This window comes from Crotalus tigris, unplaced genomic scaffold (assembly GCF_016545835.1).
Source record: "Crotalus tigris isolate CLP2741 ecotype Arizona unplaced genomic scaffold, ASM1654583v1 scf7180000017551.9496454, whole genome shotgun sequence".
NCBI lineage: Eukaryota > Metazoa > Chordata > Lepidosauria > Squamata > Viperidae > Crotalus > Crotalus tigris.
Window position 1 is genome coordinate 1,848,623 of NW_024096469.1, and position 27,419 is coordinate 1,876,041.

The following is a 27,419-nucleotide window of genomic DNA, read 5'->3' on the forward strand; positions in this document are numbered from 1 at the left end:
TTTGATCAAATAAAGTGCTGCTTGATCAAGAAATCTCCGCTTGGGTTATCTGATTAGATTGATATGATATCTCAAGTTCACATAAGGGACTAGGTAGGACCTTACAATTCCAAAACTAACGCATGAACACTTTGGAGAAAGTTTTATTTAAATAAACAAAGCTTCCATTTATAAAATACACACATTTAACAAAAGGCCTTTTAGCCACCTAGAATGGATTCTTTTTTTTTGTTAAAGAAATGTAAGGAATACTACACCTGTCATAAATACATGCCAGTTGCTAAGCGTCCAAATTTTGATCACATGACCATGGGGAAGCTGCAACAATTGTGTGAAAAACAGTCATAAATTACTTTTTTCAGTGCCATTGTAACTTCAAATGGTCACTAGATGGTTTTAAGTCAAAAACTACCTATAATTCCAGTTCTTGTTGTCTTTTTCAAGTGTGACATTAAATGGTGCAATAAAACTGACAAGAGCATGTTTGTGATCTTTTTGCTTGTTTCTTTATGTAAACCAGTGACCCCCTCACCATCAGGATGCTTTGACTGTGCCTTACTGTACTTCTTTTTAGTTGTCCTCCGTTTCCAAGCTTTAGCCCCCTTTGTTCCAGCCTTGGCAAACTGTGCAATATTAAGCTACCGGTATGTTCTTTACTGGAGCATTGTTGCTTCTTATGAAATCTGGGAGAGTTTGTGCAGTGTCCAAGAGATCTTGTAAACTATTCTAACAGCAAAACAAAATGCTTAGCTTAGGATATATTAGACTTTATGAGGCAATTTTAACTGCTGTTTAGATTTGTATAGCTAAAAGCCCTTAAAAAAATGAAATGTTCAGAGATGTGAAGCAAAATAACAGTACGATTTAGTTTAGGCTAAAATGGGGCTCATATTTTAAATTAGCACTACCTCGTTTACAATTAACGTAATATGCCAGAACATAGTCCAATATTTATGTGGTAAATAAACTCCAGTGTAATTTGTATTAGGACAATCACAGATGGTGATATGTTATTTTGGATATCAGCCTTCTACTACACTCACTAAAGAGAAACAGAGGTAGATGTAGACTGTGAGTAGGTTCTCCTGCTGTTAGCAATTACAGTATAAAATAAAGGAAAGATATAAAAAAGATTATGTGGAAAAACATATGTGGAAAAACATAGGATAAGAACTGAATTAGAAAAAAACCCAAATATGACAATATGAAAAACCTTTCCTGGGCTGTATTGGATATGGCTCATGAAAAGCATTGGACAGATCTAAAAAACAATAGCTTTTCTAGAATCCAATTCAGTTTAAAGTGCAAACCCAAATTCAGTGATGGTTACTGTGCAAAATTATTATTTTTCCCATTTTCCCCCCATTGTATAAAATCTGGTACAGTATTGCAAGTCTTAGTGGTGTGCTGGCTTTCTTGCAACTAAAACCCCTAGAAGTATTTTGATGAGGTTTCCAAGTGTCAGTTCAGAATAAAAGCCCTTGAAATTTATGAAATACAAAAGTTTTTCTTTTGCAGATAAAATCCTCAAACAAGATAGTATGGAATTTACAGATTTTAAAATCAATCTAGTTTTACTAAGAGTCTAACTTACTACTAAGATGTTGCGTTACACTGGAAAACAATACTTGGACCTAAACATAAAGATTAGTGTAAAAGAATAAGGGAATTATTAACTTATAAAAACTGAGATAATAAAAAGCTTATGTAAAAATAGACATTTTTGGAATAATATGCTTTAAAACAGGGTCTTTTTTTTCTATGCTGCAATTACAAATGTCAAAATATTCTCTATTATTTTCTACTTTTTAAGTGTCAAATTCAATTCATCTGTATTTACCATGTTTCCTCGAAAGTAAGACCTGGTCTTACTTTCTTTTGGGCTCTAAAGTAAGCACTAGGATTTTCTTTTGGGGAGGGCTTACTTTTTGCCGGTACCAGTAGGCCACGAGCACATGGGGGTGGGGCAGGACCTGTGCATGGGATGGAGAAGCTGGTGGCGGACCAGGTAAGGTCCTGGGGTGGGCAGGCAGCGTGTCCTTCCCGTGCCAGGCTGACCCCTGCAGCCCCGGGGTGGCTGTGCTGGGCGGTGACGGGAAGGGCGCCAAGGTGGGGGTAGCAGGCCGACCAAAGCTTAACCCTCACTCCCCCCCAACCCTAACGTGGTGGCAAATGCCCACGGCTGGCGGCAAACAGTGGCGCCGTGGCCCGTTGAAACTGGCCATTTGCCGCCTCATGCCCAATGCCACTGCCATAAGGCTGTGGAACAAGCCGGGCGGTGGTAAGGAACCAATATACCGGTACTGTGGGTCAGATCCCCCCTCCTCCATCGGCTTTGCAGGCCATCTGTGCTGGTCGTTAAGTAGGGCTCACTTTTGGGAGGAGGGCTTATATTAGGCCCACTCTCCGAAAATCATCTGGGACTTACTTTTGGGGGTGGGTTTACTTTTGAGGAAGCACAGTAAAAAATATCCCATCACTTGCCAGCAATGCCTTTCTATTATAACCAGAGGGATAATTTTGGCCAAAAAAGACAGCTCCATAAGAAACAGCAATAATAAGCAACCTTAGGAATTTTCCTAAGGGAGAAATGATTAATCTAATGCATATTGCCCAGTTTGATTCTATTAATTTATAATTAGGTCAAAATGAGTTTTTTCCTTCCACAATTAAATACTAGAGCCAGGAAAATTAGCAATCACACTTCAACTAATATAAATATCCATTATACTTCTCAATTGAGCATTACATACTAACGTTGGTCTGTACTCTTTGCATTTCAGTAATTTCTGGCTTGCCATGTTGACGTGGTAAAACCTCCCTCCAATTTGAGGCCCTCAGTTTGACTAGGCACAGTCAATCCAGGCATATGTTACAATTAATGAACCCTAACCCTAACCCTTTGATACCATAAGACTCAACATTTTGTTAAAATATTACAGTTAGAATTAAAGCATTTCCAAACTCATAAGAATTTGAATTCGTTATTCTTGAATTCCAAAAATAATTACTAAGCTGAAAATCATTCAAAATCACAATGCTTTTAAAAGAATGTAAAAGATTTTCCCTCAACATTATGCTTTTTTTGATATCGTGACACTACAACTGCTAAAATTCCAGGCCAACATGAACAAGTATGGGCAGACTGATATAAAACAAAAAAGCTCAGGGGTCCATAGATGAGTCTATAGGAAAACAGAATCTTTACATGCAACAGAATAACGTAACCTGTTAGAAGTGCAATATCTGCACCACTTTTAATAACTGGAATGCTAAAATAAATTCTGCTGAAGAACTGAGAACCATTTCAGAATTGTGAAATTCTATTAGATTCAGAGAGTTTTCACCAAAGTCAACTTTAATCTATTCAGGGAAGTAAACAATTACGTATTTTTGAAACAGACTCTATCAACTGTGGGCTGTTTGGTATCTGCAATATTTTCTGACTCTTCCAATCAATATAGCTTTTTTTTTTTTTTTTGAAATTCAGAAATTCATTCAGCACATTTCAAGGATTTGAGCAAACCTGCTTAACAAACAGAACTCTGGCTGGCTCTCTTTCTATTTGGAGAGCTCCAGGATGGCTGGGCCATGCTCTAGTGTGATGCGAAAGAACAGGCCATTTCAGCTGACAACTTACTAAGGGAAAGTGACCCACATACAACATTGATCCATTTAGACGCCTATTTACAAGTCCTTTGCCCAAAACTATTGCCCCAGAAAAGAGGCCATGGGATCATCTGGTCGCTGGCGCTTCATTTGGTAAGCCTCCATTTCCTCCTCTGTTGGTTCTCGGTTTTCATACATGCTATTATATGGTCTCTTTCTCTCATCTAATTGCATGATTTCTTTCACATGAAGGAGACGGGCTTCTTCTGCATTCAGTGCCTGAAAATAAAAATTCACTCATGTATTACAGTGGCCCCTGGAATTACAACTATGTTTAAACAATCTAGTAAGAAGATGGAAAGACTCAGTATAGTACAAAGAGTGAAGCTGTGCTAAAAGATAATCAGGAAAAATAATGAGAAATCTGGAAAAAGCTGCAATCCCATAATAGATCACATGGGCCAAGTAAAAGTCAGATTTGATCCAAAGATTTCCAGTGACTGGCCAATATAAAATCTTCAAGAGTTATAGATCAGAATAGGATAAAAAAATAATCTCACAAATAATTTCACAGAAGTGAAACATGTTTTCGTCTAAGCTAATAGTGTATAAATGATTATATCATTCTGCAAATTTATTCAAATTTCACAGACTACTAATAATGCTAAATATAAAAGCTTCAGCATCCATTGAGATTTTCAGTAATCAATAGAAACTTGCTCCTATGTAGCTGTGAAAGTGCAGCTTGCTATTCCAGAGACTGAGAATACAATTTCAGTGGTATCAAAAGGGACACAACAGGAATTTCGGATTCTCTTAAATCCAAGAAAACCAGAACATAGTTTATTATGCAAATATGTTCTGATTGGAAAAGGCAATTGGAAAAGGCAATGAGCCGAGGTGGCGCAGCAGTTAGGGTGCAGTACTGCAGGCCACTTTAGCTGACTGTGTTCAGCAGGTCAGCGGTTCAAATCCCACTGGCTCAAGGTTGACTCAGCCTTCCATCCTTCCGGGGTAGGTAAAATGAGGACCCAGATTGTTGGGGGCAATGTAAATATACATATACATTGCTTACTAGTGTACACCGCTTAAAGAGTGCTTGCACTTAAAGCGGTATATAAGTCTCATAAATAAATAAATAAATAAATTTCTCTTCCCTAAATTCAATATGGGTCTGTGAAAATAAATTTGGATCTATGAAGATCTGTTGCTGGAAAGACAGCTGTAGGAAAAGAAGTTCCAGCATGAGAATTGAGAGAAATAAGCCTCTATTCTCATGTTGGAACTTGGTATGCTTGATAGTCTGTACCAGGGGTGTCAAACTGCTGGCCCACGGGCCGGACGTGTCACATGGAAGCCACGCCCACCCCATTGCCGGCAATGGCAAAACCGTCCGGATACGTTGTGCGACGTCACAAGTTTGACATGCCTGGTCTGTACACTTCAAGAGGATTTGAAAATTCTATAGGATTAATACAGTTGACAATGCTCCTATGCATACCTTTTTCAATTTTTCTTGTTTCTTTCTTTCTTCTCCCTCACTATCAGAACTTGTACTCTTCTTATGCTTTTTCTTTCTCTTCTTCTTTTCTTCTTTTTGTTTTTGTTGGTGTATCTGTGGCAATCGGAAAGATGATACAATAAATGCAGACAGACATAAATGTGGGTACTCTAGGCTGCAGGCAATGGGTACTCAAGGGAGTTACATAGACATGAAACCGATGACCCAGAAACCTCCTGTTAGGGCCAGATACGTGTATCTGTATCACTTACCTGGCAGAGTCCTGTCCTACCTGAAAATTTCAACAACTGCAATAGATGCGTAATTGTCGTTGTACAATAGTTGCATTTTAACTGCCTAGAAAGTGCTATTGTCAAGCCACGAAACCTACTGGCTTTAGGACCGCTGCGTGCTTCTAGTTTGCCAACAGGATAGGAAGGGGGAGAGGTTTGACTCCACAGGTGTTCTTATCAACGTGAGAGCCAAAGCAATTGAAGAGTTTTGGCAAACTGAAGTTTCTTCTTATAATAATTGCTGGAAAATGTATTGGACAATGTGACTTGAACTGTCAGAGAGGGGAGGGAGAATTTGGCTCTTTTAATTAACTGCTTCCCGCCATTTCTTCTTCACTTTAATCCTACCGGTTTGTTATTGCTCAATAAAGTATACATTAGAGAACACAATGGCTCTGGTGTTTTGCTTGCTTGGGCCTTTCAGCCTGAGGTTGACAGCTATAGTAGCTGCCATGTTTTTAGGACTTCATATAAAGCAGAAACAAGTAACCTGAAGTCCATTCACACTTCACAACTTACTTTTCTATTGGCCTCTAAGATCATGCCACTGAATAATGGCAGAATGTTTATTTTTTACTTTTTGCAAATTAAGCAGCAAAATGTGTGGCACCCCCTTAAAGCTTATATGTACTTATTTCACTTAATCTTCCTGCCCTCTAAAATAGACAAAAAGGGAGCTGCCATATCCTGTGACATAATTATACCACTGCTATCCCTTGTGGGGCCTTTCTGGCTAGTGGGAAAAAAAATAAATAAATTACACTCTATATACCAAAATAGCTTCTCTTGTCCTTGTCTGGTAATAGGCTTGTAGGAAAGCCATCCATTAGAAAGAAAACAAAAACAATAAAACAAGAAACCCACCTCCACTAGAGTTTTGGGTTTGGTTAACTGCTCGTCCTCATGCACCTCAGTTAGCAATTCTTCACTGGCATCCTGTGTGTAGGAAAAAGAATGAGAAAAAACCAATTTCACAAAGAGAGTTAAGTATTAGGTTTGTTTTAAAAATGTCACTTTATAGTTCCAGTAAATAAACTATATCTTACAGCAATTTCCTTTCCAGCTTCTCCTGTACAGTATGAAAACTTGACAAATGAGTAGCAGCATTTATAGCCCCATCTTCCTTCTTTCCAGTAAGAACCCCAAATACACTATAAGGAAAACAAAGGAATTAACCGCTTATAATCATGGCTTGCAATTTCATGCAGTACATTTCATAAAGGTTTTTTGTTTCCCAAAGAGATCATGATAAATTTAAGAAATACTTTATTCTTCAAGTATATAGTATTTAGATTTCCATACAGGTTCGGTACAAATGAGCAGAGACAATGAAAAATACACTAATCAGTTGAGTTATATGTAATAATTCCTTCGTATCAAGAACCAAACCCTGTTCTATTATATTGGTTTATTTGAAAGGTTTAGCATCTGCTTAATTCTAATGAAATCAATGGAATCTAAAAAATATGGGATAGATTTTACTTGCAATATTTTTCACACTTTATGCTCATTATCTTCCCAGACAGAAGGTTCAAACTGCTAAAATTAGTTAACTACGCATTTCTATAATTACTTGATGAACTTTCTCTTTGCATTTAACCTTAACCAGTAAATATTAAATGCCTTCCTCATAGAATATTTTGAAATAAATAAGGAAAATAAACTGGTGGTTCAATGAAAGAAATGTCAAGCCTCTATTCAAGGAAACAAGCTGCATCTAGAGTATCTTCAGTTTCAATTCTGCTAAAAACTCCTTCATAACAAATGTTTCACAATACGCTCTATGAACGTATGCATGACTAACATCAAACACTTTGTGATGACTAACACCATAGTGTTATGAATGACTAACAAAAAACAGAGACTTAATGTTTAGATAACAAACTGATTGAACATTACAAACTGATTTCTCATGTTTTAAATCTGATTTTGAGTAAAGTTAGTAATAACCAAGCCCCAATTCAATCTGTTGGCTTCAACTTAATTGTGCCAGGAAAATTCCCTAATGGACCACATGCCACAGTAGAACAAGACTATTAAGACAATAATAATAGAACAAGACTATTTCCTAAAGAAAGCAATCCTAAAAAGTTATTTTAAAAAAATCACTGAAGCCAAAAATTATATTGGCCTCTAGATTTTTGCTGGCTTTTTGCAATTGTAAATCTCAGAATAATTCTGAGCAGAGAATCCTTGCTAACTGTTCATTACTTGAACAGACTGATTTCTAAGACAGAGCTTTTTTATTTTAGGTTAGACCAGGCATTTTTATTTATTTTTAACCAATGACAGCAATTCACTGAGAATGGCATATTGGGGACAGCACATGCCAGGGTAGGGCTGAAGTTATTAGCCCAGCAAGTCTTTGATGTATGACCATTCTTTTATATGATGGCACTGAAAGTATGGTTATAATCGATCCTCAGAGTTCCATCCACCCCAGCACCCTACAAGTCATGTAATTGTGATCCGAGTGCTTGGGATTCACACTTACAATTACTTGCAACACCCATGATTGCGGTTTGTGACCTTCCCTGGTTTCCCCATAAAGTCAGTGGGGGCAGAGAAAGTTAGAAGTCACTAGGATAAGTCTCTCCAACCTGTACACCCTCTCACAGCCCCTGTGTACTCATGCTGGCCCCGTGCACCCCTGCACACACTCCGACTCTCATGCCTCCTCATGCAACCCTTTTTCAAACTGCACCATTGCGCCTTCTTCCTGGCCCACAGGACTCTTACGCACCCCTGGCCACGCCTCTCGTGTACCCCGCTCAGAGCCCCGACTGTGCCGCATCTCTTGCACACTGTGTGCCACTCCACCCTCCCTGACCCTCTTATGCACACCCTTTCTATCTTCATGCACCCCTTTGCTCCCACCCAGAGGCAGCCGCTTACTACTCTGCCAGCCTGGAGCTTTCAAGCTGCTGATTTCGGTTGTAAAAAGTTCCATTGCCTAATGACTGTGGGAGCTGGTTAATAGTAATGGCAACTGAGACTGCAGGGATTGCCATCACTAAGCAATGCAGAGTCTGGTTACACTTATTCTATGCAGAAAATACTTGAAATTAGTTCAAGAACCACAAATTGCCAAGTCCTGCTTGAGGTGCTTACTGTGTGGTTGTTGATCCTTACATCCTCCTCATATTTAGAGCGAGCAACAGCCTTCTCTTGTCCTTTAATAACGGTTCCATGTCTAGAATACTCCACATAGTCTTCTGTCTGAGCAAGTAACAATTCTGATGGTGGGGCATCCAGATGTTCTTCGCCTCCATACTACAAGAAGAAGAAAAAAGAAGTCTGAAAGATTTATTTGCAGGACTCCCTCTGTCAAGGTTCCGACTAATGAAACATTTCAAAGAACTTGCAGGCATTTTATCCTAAAAAGTCTTTTTATTCATGTGACAAAATGTCGGCACGGCATGATGAAAGGATGCTAAGATCTGAAATCTCCACCCCCCCAGCAGTTATTTTTGCTAGCATTTCCCCTCCCTTATTTTGCTGTCATGATTTACCGTTCTCCAATTAGTTTGAAGGGCAAAGATTCTCTTCTGTCCCCCTTATCTCTCCTCCCTCATTCTCATCTGAATTAACTCTAAAAGTACCAAACAGTTCTGCATATTTTGTCAAAGCAAGAATATTCAATATTAGCAGCGTTGACACCCTCTCCCTGAAGATATCTGCCCATTCACCAGATTGGATAAGATGGAGAAGCTCCAGATTCCTTCCCTTAAATATTGCTATCTAGCAGGTCCTAGGAAATGTGCCTCTTCCATAATGATCCCTGCCTTATGGAACAGCCCCCCCCCCCAGGATCTGGTAGGCTCTCACCTTTTCAGTCTTTTGGATAACTGTAAAGTGCTGATTGGGTTGGAACAGGGTGAGGTTGCAGCCCTAGTATGACTTTTTTTGGGATACGCTGTGAAGCATGATTCAGGTGCCAGGTTTTGTCTTTATTGTTTTTGTTGCTTTTATTTTTAGTGTTATTGTGAACCACCCAGAGTTATGTTTTAAGCTGAGTAGCCATATACATGTTTCAAATTAAAAAAAATATATTTTTGTAGCATTTTACAAGCTGTGCTTGCATTTATGCTTGTCTATAAGATTCCTATAAAGGAGACAGCACCGATAAAGGTAGGCCATGTGTTACGATGAATCATTTAGTGATTGTTCAAAATTACAATGGACTCCCCCCAAAAGTCTTTACAACCATGATTCATAAGTTCAGACCCCCCCTCCCCCCCAAATGGTCAACATGTTTAAAAAACTGCCTCAAAATCATCTGGGAATTTAAAGTACCTTACAAAAAAACATCAAAAGCCAAGAATTACATAAGTTTATTCTGACTTTGAAGTTAGATATGTTTATAATTGTGAAGATTTTAACTTTCTCTGGTGAGATGTGAGATTCCCCCCCCCCAATTTTTAATTGATTTATTGTTTAGAGTAATACTGATCTGGTAATTTGACATCTAATTACTTTATAAAGTTTTAATTAATTTATAAATGGGAAATGACATCATAGTGTTGCAAACCTTTTTTTCATCTACAATGGTAAAAAACTTTAAAAAGGACATTCTGAAGGAGACTCTTAATTTACCTTCTCTAAGATGCTTTCTTTCTGCTGTTGTTTAAAGTCTTCTTTTTTCACTTTGAAAGATTTGTACAAGAGTTCAAGTTTTGTAGGATCTGCTTGAAGATGAACTTCAGAGCCTTTTTCATAGGCCTCCCAGGCGAACACTTTGAAATTAAAAGGAAAATATTTTCAGTTTTTCTGAAATACATGAATGTTGAATTATTAATTAATAGGCACTTAGAAAATATTGTGAAAACTCTCTGTGAAGGAAACCCTAGAAAAGAAGATTCTTTCTCTGGGATGCTTCAAGAGACAAATGGAGGAGAGAGAGTGTGGCGGATAAGCACTCATCATCCCCGCCACGTCCATTTCTGGACCAAGAATCTGAGAGAAGTAAAAGGGACTGGAGGACATTTCACTTCATACCACCCCATCCGTCCGTCTGTCCCTCCCTTGATGTCACAGGTTAATTCACTTCCAGCTCCAATCTGCTAAGAATTCATAAAGGTAAAGACAAAGGTAAAGTTATCCCCTGTCTAGTTGTATCATACTTATCTCTATTTCTTAGCTAAGGGAGCCAGAATTGTCTGAAGACATTTCTGTGGTCATGTGACCTGCACAGCTATACACCAAAGGAACACAGAACACTGTTACCGAAGAGGTACTTATTAATCTACATGCATTTGCATGCTTTCGAACTGCTAGATGGGCAAAAATTGAGGCAAGCAACAGGACCTCACCCCATCGTGCAGCTGGGTCTTGAATCCAGTCTGTTACCTTTCTAGCTGATAAGCGCAGCATCTTTAACCACTGAGCCATTGCACCCCCTAAGAATTCATGAAAGTGTACATTTCTTTCTGTAGTCAGTGGCCTACAGTATAGGCTACTGTACTGTATTCTGTAGTCAGTATAAGGAAAGCACGCATGTACAGTCTGGAAAGATATATGCACAGCACCTTTCAAAAAAGCAATGGTTTTAATATACTTTGGGAGATGGCACTGTCAGAGGACTTTGCCTGTAGTACTCCCTCTTCATCTTTGTTTGGGAAATATAGTAACAAATATGACATTCCTTGCAGTAAACTGGGCACCTATGAGGGAGATGAGCAGTTAAGAAGTGTGATATATATTCTTCCTTAAAGAATAATCTTATCTGAAACAAATTTAACTTAAAAATAAGTGAGCAGCACTAAATGATTCATTTTAGATTTAATACTTACACTGAGTTTGGGCCATGGAAATGGTGGCTCCCGTGTAACGAACAAAGTTATCTCCTGCATAACTGACTCTGTAAACAAAAATAGTTTATTCTGTAAATATTTAGTTTGTGATTATATTTTGAACAAACAGAAGCAAAGCAAATACTAGGCCATTCTGATTAAAAAGTATAAATTTAATAAGACCTATTCTTTGTTCATTAATGTGATTCTGGGATTCATTATTGCTTCCCCTATTGCATTTTGATTACAGCAGCCAATCTTTTCAGTCTTAAAATGTCATTTTAAATTACTTTGTTAGTAATTTAGATCAATGTGTTGACAGAGTAATTTGTAATTTATCTGTCATCAAAATGTATTATGAGAAACAAGCTCCAAATAAAATCTGAGTAAGAAAAAAAGATAATTCTTCTGCAGCAAAAAGTCCATTTCAACTACATATAAGAGATTAAAAATACTTTTTTCCTATATGGCATGGTTATTCACTGTGACTTAAAAGCTTTCTGAAGATAATTACAGTAATCTGAGGCACTTGTTTTACAGCAGATGTTATATTGTAGGCAACTAATATTCATCTGTGTTCACTACCAACTCTCCTAGGTTTTCCAAGATCTATGAGCATTCCAGACAACCTGCTTTGAAGAAAGAGCACTATGAGACACTTCTCTATATTTTTAAAAAAACTTTTTTCAAACTGAAGATCAACCAGGAGAGACCTTCCCATTTATCAATTCTAGGGCAGTATACAAGACCTTGTATTTGCTGAAGCAATTTGAAGTTAACTTACTCATCTGGATTCTTTCCTGCATTGGCATAAGGATTCTCCCTCATTGCTCTGGTTTTAGGATCATAATAGGCAGAATTGGGGTCTAGATTTCGTAGGTACTAAAAGAAAGAACACAAAAATATCAACTTGAAATTCTAATACAGCTAATAACACTATCACTTTAATATAGCTATTCTGAGATTATCATGTAGAGGTACCCATGAAATCAGATAATCAATATTGTGAATTCAGCCCACCCAAAGTTAGGATGCATTACAGCTATCACCCATCACTATATCCGTTACCAGTTCTCTTTCATCCTTTTTAGGAAGGAATGCCATTCTGCAGAAAGGGAAGATAGCTGTAATTCTGTATCTTGGACTATTTTGATCATTTTACACAGTACTGAACTATTTACACTATTATGTTGCATATGCTGAATTCACATAGTATCCTAAGCCATAGAGTGGCATACTTAGTTACGACCTGATGATACTACTGATGTGATAGGAAGATAAACAGAAGGTAAGCCTTTTAGAATAATATGGAGAATGTTAGCTTCAAAATGACAGTTCTTGATGTTGTCCAGCTTACTTTAGCGATATCTTCTCGAATACGCAAGTTTCGGACTGTAATGCGTCTTTTGGAGTCAAAATTCTGTCCAGGCATATCAATGTCATCTGCATATTTGTCTTCGTCTTCATCTTCACTGTTATGATCTCTTTCCTAAAAAGAGACAGTGTGGCATTAAGTAACTGGTGTGATTTATTTGCATCAGTAACAAAATACATATACTGAATTTTAGATGAAATGTTTAAAAAAATAGTACTATCAATACAATTTTATTAGTGATTGATTGAATTAGTTGGCTAAGTACTTTGTAAATAAAAAACATATAATGCTTGAGGTTGTTAGGTATTTAAATTCTGCTTTGAGCCAAAGTTTCATTATATCACTTGCCTGAAAAACTGCAGCTGCAATGAGAGATGAATCTACAGTATATATCTCCATATAAGAAGGCAAAAGGATAAAGGCTACTTAAAAATCAAGGAATGCTACAGAGAACTTAAAATTCTTTATGTGAAAGACTTACTTACAATAAAAGTGTACATTTTGTTACTTTTTTTTTTTTTTTAAAAAAAAAAACCCGTTCTCACCGTTTGTGAATTTGGTTCCTCTTCTCCCCATCGATGTCGTGGAGAATTCTGGAGCAAACAAACAAAAAAACCTCTCAGAACCAGCACAATCACAGAACTATATAGTGAAGTTATCAGAAGAAATGATAAATTGTTTGAGAAAAGGCAAAGCTGTATTCTGAAAAGAAAGGCCTCCACTGAAACTCTCAAGCTAGACCAAGGTGGATTATTAGCTTCAAGCCATTTTATTTATCTAAGACTCTCTCCTCAAAATAGCTTGGCAGATCATTCTTTCATGCTTTCTTACGTCACAAAATAAATAACTAGAATATTTCTTAAATACCATACTCACTCTTAAAATCAAGAATGAAAACATACTTTTAAAAAATACTTTTTAAAAAACATACTTTTAAAATAATATAGAATACTGTCAGTTACATAAATTGGCATGTAGTTTAGATTTTAAAAGTAGTTGTTAAAAGGAGATAAGGGATAAATTGGTCGTAGTGCTTAAGATGGCATCCTTGTATTGGTTATGTAAAGACCAAGTATACATCAGGACTTAACTATTACCAAAAAGAACACATACTCATATAGAGAGAAGAGAGTTCATTCTGTATGCAATTTTAATTTCTGACATTTCCAGTTCAAAAGATCAGGTAGCCAATGATGCAAAACGCTCCTGCCTAGATTTGGGGAGCTGCTGCAAACCAGAATAAGAAATGTTTAGCTAGCTGAATAAATAAATAGGTTCCCAAGCAAAGGAAAACAAATCCTAAATAATGAAAATATCTTTTCATCCTGAAATAGCTCTGGTTCCTCCAATTCAGAAGAATTATATAAAGTTTACATTGCCATCTAGTGAAGCAATTAAGAATTTACTGCACAATGAAAGAAGTCCAGACATTCCTTTAACTTAGTTAACGGAAAAAACTTGACCTTACATAGATTTTAGCCATATTCAGGGCTTTGGGGTCAACCACATCCAATACTAGCTAGAAAAAAATATTAAAAAAACAGGAAAACAGTGTTTTACCCTTCTGATTTAGACGTTTTTTCCCTGACTTACCACTTGCTCTGTTAGTTTTCCTGAAGCCAGTTCTTCCTGCAGTTTCTGAGCTTTGAGTGTGCGTTTAGCCTATACATTAAAGAAAAAAACAGGGTATTTCTTTTAAAAGATTTCCTAACTACTCCGTACTTACGATGAAATAATGTTCTTCTTAATTTTGATGAGCAAGGCATTATGATTTAGAATCAATAATACAGAAGTATAAGCAATTTACAGACAGAAAATTTACCTCAGTATAAGTCAATTGTTACTAGTTTGCTTAACTCTGTCTGAAATTGGTTTCTCCATTTCTTCAATGACTTTCTCAAAACTTGAGAATGTTTAGCCTCTTTGGTGCCTTAATTCAGAGGCAGCCAATGGAAAAATATCAATGGAATCAAAAGTAAAGGCAACCAAAGATTGAGCAGGGTGTGTAGGAGGATGCACCTTCCTCTTGCTTCCTTTTAGTGTACATGCAAACATTAATAGGTACAGTATATTCCCAGGTCTCCAGGCATGGAAGAGGAAATTATCTGAACACTTGGAAAATTAAAATAAATGAATCAATAATAGCTCTGACATTATTTTATAAACATGTCTACATATTTATATTAGCACAAAAGTCAATTCTGGATGTTATTTATTTTTATAACAACATGACACAATCACACAAAGATATTGTTGATGTTATATCCAGAGAGAGAAAAAATTCCACTTACTAGATCAACCTTGGCATATTCTTCTACAATCTTCATATGCTCTTCTGGGTTATAACCATTCCAACGGTCTCTTTTCCCATCATAATCAAACATCAATTGAGGCTGCATGTGCTCATCTGGTGCAATGTTCGTTCCTGTAAATTTTGCTCCAACTTTTCTAGGTCTCTGAAGGGAACAATATGCAATGCAATCTTTGCTTCTCGGAAAGAAAACGGCCTATAATTATTCCTGTTTCTTAGCAGATATTAGGGAAACAGCCCCTCCATCACCACATAGTTTCTTCTACTTTTTTCTTCCTGCAGACTCTTTCCTGGTGGCATTAAGTTTTTTCCCCAGGTGTAATGCAGCTACTGTATTCATCTGATTGAACTACAGCCCCATTGTTAACACTGAAACCAAGGACCATATGGGACAAATGAAAATATCTCCTTACAAAAAAGTAACTGCTTTGATTTCTTTTAAATGAAAAACACTACTAAAATGTTGTAAATAAAGAAATAAACAGGAACTTCATTATTTGGAATAATAAACTCAAATGCTATTGGTCCATCTATTGGGGCCTGGACCCCTATATCCCATAGTAACCTCACTGCAATAACTGCATAAGAATATGCCTTATTCTCTGTCATGTGGTGGAAGCCATCCCAGTTCTTTGTGACTGAAAAATATGGGAAAGCCAGTTTAACAATTGCAAATAGCCCCGATTTAGCTATATTTAACAACATACTTCATTATCTTGCTACTTTACCAAATTCAGTTGCCTTTTTCAAAACTGGTTCCTGTTTGTCATCTGATTAACCTCTTCCTAATATAGGCAGTCCTTGCTTAATGATGATTTGTTCAGTGACCATTCAAAATTATAGCAGCATTGAACAAATGGGATTTATGCCTAGTCCATAAAGTTATACCTCTTGCGCCTCCACAGTCACAAGATCAAAATTTAAACATTTGGCAGTCTACTTACAACCACAAGGACACCGTAGTTTCACCCACCTGCCTATCTCTCTAACATCTCTGTTCCTTCTGCTACTCTGTGCAGCAGCATTCCTCAGCAGCAGTGCTGGGGCTGAAGTAGAGGCCTGGAGCCTTTAGAAGTCTCAGCTGACTGCTGCAGGCCTGGTGCTGCTTCTTCTGCAAAGCTCCTGCCACTTCCAGCTGGCCTTCCCCACCTTTTTCCTTCCACTACTGAGGCAAGCCTCAGCTGCCTCTGCCCGTGTGGAGAACATACATACAATGAAGAGTTAAGAGGTAAAAAGGTGATGCAGAAGGAGGGGGAATGCCTTGTTTGCTGAGAGTTACAGCAGCTCGTTTCAAAATGCATGGGCTGAGGATGGAAAAAGATGTCACTGTAATTCTCCCATGTGGTCCAGTAAGAGAGGCTTGCTCTCTTTTTCCCTCCCTACCTGAGCTCTGTAGATCTTCACAAGGTAAGCAAACATTGTGAGGGCTGGAGGAGGACCCTGTGGAATTCCCCAGTGTTTTTGGGGACCTAGCAGGATGTGGCAGGGAAATAGATAGGAAGGCATGCTGCATCTCTGTGGTTGGTCGGAAAGGCAAGTGACTGGATGAGTTCTGTAGAATTTGTAACTTTGAAACAAGAGGGTCTGTTGTAACTCTGAACAGTCATTAAATGAACTGTCGTACCTTGAGGATTACCTGTATATACAATTAAATGTTCTCTAAAAACCCAACATCAAATCGATCTCGCATCTAAAAACGTACTGTCATTTTGAAAAAAAGTGAAAGACAGCAAAACAAGAAGAAAGTTATTATGGAGTATGGAACTTCTGTTCTTATGTTCCATGAAATTGCCTCTTCCAATTTCAATTCTATTAGATACTAATTTCTAAAATACATAACAGACTATAAAATTTTACCCGACAGATAAGAGTCATGTTGCTTTAAGGAATATTATTTACCTCTAGGCAATCTTTCTTCTTATGGGTCAATGCACCACAGTTCTCACAAGCACCTTTACGGTATTTGGTTGAAACAGCATTCTAAAGACAAAACAAATAAGCTATTTGCAGCAATAGAGTATTTAGTTTGTCCTCTCCTATACGAGAATATAGAATATGGTAGGTCCACTCTAACTTTACAAAGAAATTACCTAGCTATATAAATTACTCTAAAATGGTAATTGCAGGGAATTTTAGCCAGACACAACTAATGAACTATGCCCCTTCACATTTGAATCTAAGAAAATGTAACATACCACCACTGAATTTGACCATTCAAATGCCAGTCATAATAAAAAAAGCCCAACAAATTGGCTAGCGCTTATTAATAGTCTTGCACAACAGCATCACTTTTACATATAACTACTTACCTCTTTAACTCCTCGCTTATACCATTCTCCTAGTGATGTAAATTCTTCTTGTTTCTCTTCCTGAGGTCTCTGATGTTTCAGTGTAGGCCTTTTTGAAGGATCTATATACCATGGCACTGAGGAAATGTACTGGGGAATATGAGGATTGATGTCTCTGTAATAAGTAGTGTTATAATTAGATGAAAGGTTAGGCTCCAGTCATTAAGTAGGAATCACTAAACGCGGCACTTATTTTCCAATAAGGAACCATTTCCATCATACCATACTTTTAAGATCTCAACTGGAACTTTATCTGTAATATGGGGAATGGAGGAACGTTTTCACAGTGAGATACCCATGTGGCTTAACAATATACCTCATACATAATAAAATATCTTCACCTACATTTTCACAAGCTTTCTGTACATGGATTCAGTCTCTGATTGGTATTTCTGCCAAAGAAGCATTCTGGCCAAGATTAAGATCCTCTGTCAGCACCAAAATGTTGTCTTATTAGTAGGTTAGGACTAAGACTCCTCCTGTGGGGTCTTAGTCCTAACCTAATAGAATCAAAAGTATCTACAATACACTTTTGAGTTCCAAGATTTTTAAAATTCTGAGCTAGAGAATGTATTGCAGTATCTTTTGATTCTAGCCATATTAGATTTGACATTCCAAAATTTAAATACTCCCAATTGCCTACTCTAGGCTAGGCTATAAACAGTTAGGAAAAGGCGGCATAGATCAAAGATAGAAAGAAATCAATTAACTTTGTTCACTTCATTACTTAGATCAATATCTATTAATATAAAAAGAATAAACAAATTCTTTCAGAAGCAGCCTCACACTTAGTTTTGTCATAACATGCTAAAAAAGCTACAGAAAGTTGTATTGAGATTGCAAACAATACTTACTTTCCTTCTTCATCCACTTCAGCTGGTGCATTTCCCAGTTTTCGTTGTTCTTCCAATTCCTTCTTCTTTCTCCAATCTTCTCTCGTCATCTTCTTGGGTTCTTCCAAGCCATTTGATCCTCCAGGAGGATTAGCAGCTATAGTTTCCATGCTCCCAGATTCTGTTCTTCGGCCTATTAATAAACACATGTTTATATTTGTTAATAGGTTTTCAAACTATTTTAATAAATGCTAAAAAAGTCCTCACCATTTTTGATTAATTAATCTAGCTGGAAAAGCAAATTCCCTCCCAAGGGTACCAAGATATGGATGGATGATATGGAAGACCAATTTTTTTTCCTTTGAGAGAAATCCCTGGATTAAGAACCAGCCTAAACCGAGCTTTCATGCTATTTTTAGTTGTGAGAGCTAGTGCATCACTCAAATACTTCTGAAGTGTTTTCTTATTATAACTTTATACCAATTGTATGAGTTCAGGCAAGACTTTTAGTTTATGATTTATGACACTTTATTGCCATTTTTATTATTTAAAAATATCTTGCATGTTTCTTTGTAATTCAGCTCCCTTTTGTAGATATTACAAACTTCTTTTTACAAGCATACATATAATAGGAATATGGGAATATGAGCTAATTTAGTGATATGGAGTTTGGCATCATTAGTACAGGCATTCTCAACTTATGACAGATCACGAAAATGGAACTTACAGCCCAGATTCAAAGTTCTGATGTCTGTAACCCCCATGTACAGTCACATGACCACACTTTGGGCATTAGCAACCAGTTTGCATTTATGGCTGTTTGCAGCACCCTGCAATCACGTGACTTACAACAGTTCTGCCAGAAACTGGTGTTTATTCATTTCTGGCAAAACCCATACTATAGCAATCAATGGGTTACTTAATGACCATGGTGTTTGTTTTACAATTGCTGCAAAACAGGCATAAAATTGGTTATGGGCATGTTGTGACCTGCTTTATGGTCATCACAACTTACATTCAAAATTGTCGGTTCAATTGCAAGTCAAGGACTATCTCTACGCTGATTATACCCAATCATATATCTCTACCTATGCAGAGCAGGTGATACCGTTCAGGAGTTTGGTCAGCACTGGGAGGCTCTATGGACTGGGCAAGGTTGGGGAGAAATTGGCTGTGAGTAATTCTACCAAGACAAAATGGTTGTGGACCATTATCCCTCTGTTGTTTGGACAGGTTAACCCAGGGTTAGGCAACCAAAAACACTCAAAGAGCCACTTGAACCCGTTTCTCACCAAAAAGAAAACACCGGGAGCCGCAAAACCCTTTTGATATCTAAAATGAAGATAACACTGCATATATCCTTTTTTATCTTTATTATAGGTATGTGTGTGTGTGTGTGTGTGAGAGAGAGAGAGAGAGAGTTTGTGTGTGTGTGTGTGTGTATACACACACACACACACACACACACACACACACACACACATTAAAAATAAAAGTAAAAATATGACTCTTGGGAATATCCATACTATTAAAACAATGATCACCGAGAGACTGCTTTAAGAGAATAAAATTACATACACACATAGGTTAAAAAAAGGATATATGCAGTGTTATCTTCATTTTAGATGTCAAAAGTGTCTCTCTCTCTCTGTCTCTCTCCCTCCCTCCCTCTCTGCCCTTTGTCTGCCACTCCTCTTCCCCCACTCTTTCTTTCTCTCTCTTTCCTCTCTCTCTCCCCTCCCTCTCTCTCTCTCTCTTTCCCCCCCCCATCTGCTGCTCACCTGGCAAGCTTCAAGTTGTTCTCCAACAATCTCAGGGGTAGGCAACCTCGTCTCTTTTATGACTCATAGACTTCAACTCCCAGAATTCCTGAGTCAGCCTAGCTGGGCTAGCTAGCTCTCTCCTGCCCTTCCTGCTTCCTGCAGAGACACAGCAAAGGGAGGAGCTCCGCCCAGTAAGCTTTTCAGCTCCTCGGAGAACAATGTGAGTGCACTCTTTTACACATACACACACACACACACACATACAAAACACACACACACAGAGAGAGAGAGAGAGAGAGAGAGAGAGAAGCAGGGAAGCGCAATTGCCTCTCTCTGTCTCTGTCTCTCTCTGCAAAGGCAGAGGAGGCTGGGAGCCACAGGGGAAAGCTCAAAGAGCCGCATGCGGCTCCGGAGCCGCAGGTTGCCGACCTGTGGGTTAACCCCTGCCCCAGACAGAATTATCGTGCAATTTGGGGATCCTTCACTGTAAGTGGTTCAGAATGGGTGTCCTGTGCTTCCAAGTTATAGTGCGACTGTTGCAGTGTGAACTGTACTGGCTTCCAGTTGCCATAGGTGCTGCTTATCACCTTTAAAGAAATACATGGTACAGGGCAGTTACTTATGGGACTGCCTCTCTCTCTCTGAGGGTATCTGCCATCCCATTATCTGACCTGGGTTAGTTCCAGTTCCCTTCTCTTAAAGGCTGTCATATGTTGGGGCTTTGGAGATGCGCCTTCTCTATAGCTGGTCAGACCTTCAGAAGGCTTTTAGCCTTCTGGAAGATTATGAAGACCTGGCTCTTACCCCAAATACCGGGCTTGGATGAGGGTTGAGTCAAGAAGTTAATAGTGTGGTTGATCTGGCATCTGATGGGAAGGGTTTTCTATTGTTATTCTGGTTTTTATTGGTTGTTGTGAACAGTCTAGGATCTGTATGCGAGACAAATAGACATATAAAGTCTAAAATATATTCGCACATACGGTGTAAAATATAATCGAAAGCATTCCCAGCCACCTTCCCGAAACTCCAATTAGATGGGGCAGACGCCCCCTTAGGCGGCTCAAAAATGTTTTGGGTTCTAACACCCATCAGCCCCAGTTGACCTTCCCAACAACATCAGGAGTATGAAACCTATATAACCCAAGCTCCTGGCCAGCCTGAGTTCCCTTGAGCTTTATACAGCAGCGGGCAGGAGAAGAGGCAATAACTGGAAGTGGCTCCTCTGCTTTACGAAACAGTTCTGAACTGCCCAGGTCTCGTTAACGAAGAGATCCAGAATTTAACTGCCTGCCAAACTTAACCTGGGTTAAGTTCCTCGTGTAAATACACAGGTTTCGCCCGGGAAAAGCAAACAAGCCCCGATAAGTCTCTCCGACCCAAACAAGAGCACTCGCCGCTTACCCAAGTCACAGATCACCCTTCCTGCGCCACGGGGCCTACGACGCTCATTGGAGCCCCACTTCCGGTGTTTTTCCGCTTCCCACAAGGCAGAGCGGCGGCCTTCTCGTCACTCCTTAAAGGGGCCGCATCCTATTTTAAAAACGCTCCGCTTTCTCCAACGACGTTCCATTCCCGGACTTTAGCTTTCAGTAACCCTCTTTTGCGGACGTAAGTTTAAAGCTCTTCGGAGACGGTCTTTCAAATGTCGATGGAGTTTATTCCCAAATGAATGTGTACATTTATAAAGCCATGAGGATCTGAAACTCAAGACTTGGTGTAAATGCATTTTCTTTAATACAAGCCGCTACTAGAATCTGACGTTGCTGCGATAGGATCTGTTATTTATTACGGCAGAAGTTTCCATCGATCTTTGCCTTGTTTTTTTTAAAAAAAAAAAATCTGAGAAAGTGAAACGTGTAATTTACAAAAGTTTTTATTTCTTCATGGAGAAACCCTAGTTATGTAGTCGCTAGACAAGATGACTTGATGGCACCTAATCATAACGTATCATTAATGTAATCAATCATTACATATGACTACAGGGGCAGCATACAGTTATTTTGGCAACGATTTTAAAGTGGGTTGTATTGCCTTCCTCCGGGACTTTCTCGACCAGTGTAGCCGACAGTCGTGGTATCCCTGGGGTGGCAGTCTCCCATCCAAGTCTTAGCCACGACCAACCCTGCTTGCCTTCCCAACCCAGGTAAAATAAATCAGACGCTACTAGCTAAACTTACTTGGTCGTAATTCCCCGAGAGTTTCATGGGACTTTGGTCTGATTTAGACGTCCACAGCATCATAGTAAAACACCACGATTCCATGCTGATTGTTGCGATAGACTAAAACAGCCATCCCTCTGAAATATATATATTTTAATTAGATTATCCTGGAGCTCGAAGTTCCCTTTTTTCCCCACCACAATTTGAACATTATGGGATCAAGTCGGTATCGCTTTCGTATTTCACAAGTCGACACCACGCGTTCTTGGCTTAAATATCCCGCCTTGCCTGCAAATGAGATTGAAGGCAAAGAAGTGTAACCTCTACCTCTCCCCCACCAACATTAGTTTAGAAAGGGAGCCAATCAGGAGTTTTAACATCGCAACACAAGGAGCAACAGCCAATCAGGAACGAAGTTAATGATTTAAAACAATCCGGTAGAGAAAGACCAGTTGTATATTTTACACAAAGTGTTTGGCGAGGTAATGAATCAATAAAGGGGGGGGGGGATAGATTTAGAACATCTTTTCCATGACAGCTAGTTTAATTTTCGTTTCTATTTGTTCCTACTGTATTACGCTTTAAAGGCTAGCTCTGTTGCAATATTATAATTGCAAGCAGTAACTTAGGGAGAAGCGGGATGGTCGGTATTTCAATTCTTCTATTTTGTCATAGTTGCTTAAACTAGATTTTTTTAAAAGTCGTATATACTTTCTGTGGACTTGCACTGCTTAGGTGCAGTGCACCTAAGTGCAGTGTACTGCAGTGCTATTTTTATGCTTGATAGCCTTCTAAAATTAATTTTGGAAGAAGCCCTATTAATGAATATAGAAATGCTGGCGCTATTAGTATTACATTGAAATAATTGAAAAATAAAGGCTTCAGTTCTGTTTACAAGTAGCAGAGAGCAAGATATGCTGACTTCTATAGTGCGTGCACATCACCAATTCATATGGAATAATATTTTTGTTTATAGAACTAACAAAAATGCTGGTTTAGAACTTCATGAGGCACGGTATTCCAAAATAGGGGAAAATTATTTTTTATTAAAAGACTAATTGTTTAAACTACAAAGTGTTTAATTCAAAGTAAATCCGTGAATACTAGATGTTGGGAAGATTATGAATTGAGACAATTTGGAGATCAGATGAATGGCTATACTACACTGCATTTAGTCTGACCTATGTATTTTGAATCTTACTTTCTTAACTGTAACTCCTAATTTGATGTAAATAAATCTCGTTTTATTGAGCTTGACACCTACTTTATCAAAATGTTTATAGAACCAAAATGAAAGTAGATTGTAACTGCCCACTAGTGGGATCTCAGTCTATCTAACCATACTGATAGTTCTTAACTTAGTGTAAACTAGGTCTGATTTTTCTTAGTTTTGAGCCCAAAGTAGCTAAGGCCATTTGCTGAGGCATAATTATCCACAGATGATATTCTTAGTGACCAAATTATTGTTTAGCCTGTTCAAATTAAGACAATACAATTTATTTACTTGTTTACACTGTCAAATCAAGGAATTATATATATTGCATGTAATAAATGGCAGACTATGTTTTCCAAATTGGGAAGAAGCAATTATAAAGTCACATTTTCAAATTGTTTAAGTGAAAAACATTTCTTGTAAGAAGAAGAGATGAATTTTGTATGGAATTTGTAGTCTTCCCACCTGAATCAACTTAAGACAGTCTGAACTAGGATAACTGTCGTGGTTCTGAAAGATTCTGAGCTTAGAAGCTGCTATCCTAGCTATGTAATATTCTAAGAGAAAAGTATATTTGCAGTCTTGTATTGATGTGAGAGGTTTAGAGAATAAACTTAGATGTGCTATAATTTTGTGGGTATCTGTTTTAGGGATCATTTGATGCCATAGGAATGGCAACACATATCTTCATAGACAAAGAGAATGGAGAAACTAGCACGGCTACTGCTCCTAAGGACCGACTAAAACAGCTATTGGCACCTTGTGAGTTTGCATTTATATAATACAACTAATATAAATGAGCAAAAAAAAAATCTTTCTCTAAAAAGATTTAGCATATTAAATGTTTTGGATGCTGTCTAATCAGAATGCTTTGTTATTTTAAGAGGATGGAAGATGAAGAGCTACCTAAATTTGATATCAGTTGTGGCTGTTGTGTAATGGACAGCAGTGAGAAAAAGCCAGCTTGAGATTTTAGGTGTAACTTGGTGACTTGTGAAAAATTAAAAGCGGCTATCTTTTTGCTTTGTAGTCACTGTTTGGACTCTGCCTTGTATGGAAGGAGCTGAACTAAACTGCAGGATATTGTCTTAGTTCACCAGACAAGCAACTTTTATTGAAATTATCTAAAGGTCATAAAGGGCAATGTGGTTGTACTAATTCCTCCCTAGCCCTATTCTGACTTGTCTGATTTTAGTGCATTTGGGGATGCTAAACCTATATTAGAGAAAACCTACTTTAATAAAAAAAAATGTTGGAATATAGGATCTAAATTGCATTGTGTAACAGGAACTTCCCTCTCTACAGCAAAGGTTTTTGTTGAAAGGTCTCATCCTAAAACCCCTCTTGTTGGAAGGACAGCTAATGTGAATCTAAAAGAATCTCAATCAGTCAGGAAGGCTCTAGGAAGTCTGAACAGACCTCTAGCAACAACAAAGAATCAGTTCCCTAAAGGAAAAAAGCTCTTGTCAAAAAAGGTTAGTAAAGCTAATTTTCTGTTGGATGCTATTGAGATGCTCAGACAGAAGAAACTAAGAGTATTCTTGTCAAACAACTTAGAGTAATTTTAAACCAAAGAATGAATAGAAAGCTTGAATCACAATTTATAGAAGTTGAACATAAAGCTTTACAGGTGTCTCCCAATCTGCCATGTATCACATTTAAACAGCTACAAAGAAAAGAAATAACATCTTAGAAGCTGATGGACGGCCAGAAAAGCAATACAATTGCACTTCTATGCCATTTCATTGCAAGGAAAATGAAATTGATATCTATAAGATTAATTTGGGGTGGGGGGTGGGAAAGTGGAGGGAAAGACAAAACAAATAGACCAGAACAAGGGTGATATTTGAGACTAAACAGAGGGGAAGGGCTTTGGTAACCTGGATTGTGTGAAGGGAAGCACAAACCATGAGCTGGTCAGAGAAGTTGCTTGCCCTACAATTCAAGAAGATGAATTAAGCCTAACAAAAGTTATAGTATGCATATACATGGAGAAGGAAAACAGGTCCCTGTGTAGGTAGTTTCCAAACTAACTATAATTTAGAGTCCCAACAAATCAGGATGGTATTATGGGACTTCCAAGGAAATGACAATAAAGGTTATCTTATATTCTAAGTAATAAAGATTACTGCAATGTTCAGATTACTTTACCATTGCTGGTGCATTCTTCTAATGCTGAAAGAACTAATTTTTCTCTGAACAGCAAGGTTTTGTTTTGATGCAAAGTCTTCAGATCAGGCTAGATGCCTGATGACTATTTAGGAACATCCATATAGTTTTATTCTTAACAAAATAGAAATAGTTTGCTATTTTGTTATTGATGTTTTGTTTTGTATCCATGTTCTAACCAGCTCTTCCCCTCTTAACTTTTTGATATTAACCAAAGTTTTCTAGGTGTCTTGTTTTATACATCTTAAGTCCAGGAACTGAGGGCCAGAATGCTTTCTTTTTCATATGATTATCACTTGGGGATTAACTGTTACCAACAAACATGTCCCGCACCGGATCTCTTAAAATATTATTAAATTTATATTCACTCTTCCTCCTTCCCTTGGTTTATCAGAATATATAAACAAATGATTGTCAGATTTTATATTTAATGAAAGCATATAAATTACTGCTAACAATATTAAATATAATTTCTATTATTTCACATTGATAAACAGTGATATAAGACTTGAAATAGGTAGTTCATGCCCATAGAGGCAATACAAGGGAATTCTTGATAAGGACAGTAATTCTGTATACCTTCTATATTCTACTGAAGCCTTTGATCACAGGAGGTGAAGTACATGAAGAAACACTTGAGCCTCGAATTTAATCTCTGTCAACTTCATGTAGAGCAGACATGTCAAACTCGTGATGTCACGTGACATCGCGCCACGTATCGGAGCTTTTTCGCCATTGCCGGCAATGGGGTGAGCGCAGCTCCGGTATGATGAAACCGGCCCATGGGCCGGCAGATTGACACCCCTGATATAGAGGAATAAAACTTTTACCTAAAAAATTGGAGCTTCTGCTTATGGGTCTTGACTATAATGGGGCACTGTGGGCTAATAACCTAGGCTAGTAACACTGGAATAAAACAGCCTCTTATATACCCCAGGTATTCATGTGCTACAATCTCTAATCTTTGTCTTGAGAGGGTGTTGTAATTACTATTTATTATTATTCTTACTTAGGCAAATGAAAATACAAGCAGAACTGAAGACAACAACATGGTTCCTGAAGAATATCCAGAGAAGGAGAATCTTTTTTCTTATAATCCACTAGGTAATGCTCAAAAGGGAAAGAGCTTGAGCTTTTTTGGCAACAGAGGACTCATTATTGAATAATCAGGTTTCACAAATCAGTATCTGGACAATTAGATGTGATATCACTGGTACGTCATCCTGTATATAGTGCAGTAGGCTTCCATTCTTGATCAAGGTTAATCAAGATCATGAAAAGTTATAAGTTATATTGACTAAATTTAAGCATAGTTTTAACCAGGTTTATCTCTGACCCATGCTTAAGATCAAATGGGAAGTTGCATTTCATTGTATTCTGTTCTACTGTTTTCCATTCATAGATTTTGAGAGTTTTGATGTTCCTGAAGAGCACCGGCTGAGCCATATGTCTTTGACTGGAGTTCCTCTTATGACATTTGACAGTGCGCCTGATAGATTTGCAAGCAGCATCCCTCTGCCTGCAAAACAACCTTTAATTTCATGGGACTATGGTAAATAGTTAGACTGTATTCAGAAAATCTAGCAGCTGTGATGTTTTTTTCTTTAACTGCCTTGTTCAATCTGGGGTTTTCAAGATGTACTGAAAGTATAATTTCTAGATTTACTAGCTAATTTTTGTCATGTGGGCTACTAGTTTTGCAAACTGATACTTGGGAGGCACCAGGTTAGGAAGGGCTAGAACTGAAAAAAGGTAACCACGGTTTAGAAATTATCCAATAACGGCTACTTTAAGAATGATTAAGTAGACACACTTTTTAGTCACTTAGAGCTAAATCAGAGAATATAACTGACTAGAGATATTATAATCTTTTATTTTTTTATATTTTTTTAGATTATCTGCAGTCAACTAAAGATTTTCTGGCTACTCTGGATGAAATAGTAATTGATCTTCCCCCTCCCTTGTAAGAAGTAAACAAGCTGTATTTTAAAGTTGTATTATGAATAATGTTGTAACTCATTTCAATGACATAATAAAGAACTTGTAATTGTAA

General features: G+C 37.8%; 2 protein-coding genes across 9 annotated transcripts; one reads left to right on the forward strand and one right to left on the reverse strand.

Annotated features, from left to right (window-relative positions):
- Positions 1-127: 127 nt before the first annotated feature.
- SLU7 (SLU7 homolog, splicing factor) lies at positions 128-21,345 on the reverse strand. 3 transcript variants are annotated; one of them, XM_039343490.1, is made up of 17 exons: positions 21,227-21,316; positions 20,630-20,754; positions 18,084-18,255; positions 17,191-17,344; positions 16,781-16,861; positions 14,862-15,026; positions 14,164-14,232; positions 13,116-13,163; positions 12,553-12,684; positions 11,980-12,077; positions 11,196-11,263; positions 10,000-10,139; positions 8,515-8,676; positions 6,450-6,554; positions 6,268-6,339; positions 5,111-5,224; positions 128-3,888 (listed from the first exon to the last, which is right to left on the reverse strand). In XM_039343490.1, exons 3-17 carry the CDS (start codon positions 18,230-18,232, stop codon positions 3,709-3,711), a joined length of 1,737 nt encoding a protein of 578 aa, XP_039199424.1. In that variant the 5' UTR covers positions 18,233-18,255; positions 20,630-20,754; positions 21,227-21,316; the 3' UTR covers positions 128-3,708. The 3 variants fall into 3 exon arrangements, with proteins under 3 accessions (XP_039199424.1, XP_039199404.1, XP_039199414.1); XM_039343470.1 differs by lacking the exon at positions 20,630-20,754 and having other exon boundaries at positions 21,227-21,345; XM_039343480.1 differs by lacking the exons at positions 20,630-20,754; positions 21,227-21,316 and adding an exon at positions 19,844-19,905.
- On the forward strand, positions 20,007-27,419 carry PTTG1 (PTTG1 regulator of sister chromatid separation, securin). 6 transcript variants are annotated; one of them, XM_039343520.1, is made up of 7 exons: positions 21,349-21,433; positions 21,808-21,968; positions 23,848-23,959; positions 24,503-24,672; positions 26,380-26,470; positions 26,769-26,918; positions 27,260-27,419. In XM_039343520.1, exons 3-7 carry the CDS (start codon positions 23,869-23,871, stop codon positions 27,331-27,333), a joined length of 576 nt encoding a protein of 191 aa, XP_039199454.1. In that variant the 5' UTR covers positions 21,349-21,433; positions 21,808-21,968; positions 23,848-23,868; the 3' UTR covers positions 27,334-27,419. The 6 variants fall into 6 exon arrangements, with proteins under 6 accessions (XP_039199478.1, XP_039199445.1, XP_039199454.1 ...); XM_039343544.1 differs by lacking the exons at positions 21,349-21,433; positions 21,808-21,968 and adding an exon at positions 20,007-20,045; XM_039343511.1 differs by lacking the exon at positions 21,808-21,968 and having other exon boundaries at positions 21,325-21,433.

Excerpts from the sequence above, each read along its gene's own strand:
- SLU7 (XM_039343470.1), bottom strand. The coding sequence starts at position 18,232 with ATGGAAACTATAGCTGCTAATCCTCCTGGAGGATCAAATGGCTTGGAA. Across the intron at positions 10,140-11,195 it reads TTCCATGGCCCAAACTCAGT|TGTTCGCCTGGGAGGCCTAT; the intron begins GTAAGTATTAAA and ends TTAATTTCAAAG. Across the intron at positions 6,555-8,514 it reads TAAGGATCAACAACCACACA|TGTATTTGGGGTTCTTACTG; the intron begins GTAAGCACCTCA and ends TTTTCCTTATAG.
- PTTG1 (XM_039343503.1), top strand. Across the intron at positions 24,673-26,379 it reads AAAAGCTCTTGTCAAAAAAG|GCAAATGAAAATACAAGCAG; the intron begins GTTAGTAAAGCT and ends ATTCTTACTTAG. Across the intron at positions 26,471-26,768 it reads TTTTTCTTATAATCCACTAG|ATTTTGAGAGTTTTGATGTT; the intron begins GTAATGCTCAAA and ends TTCCATTCATAG.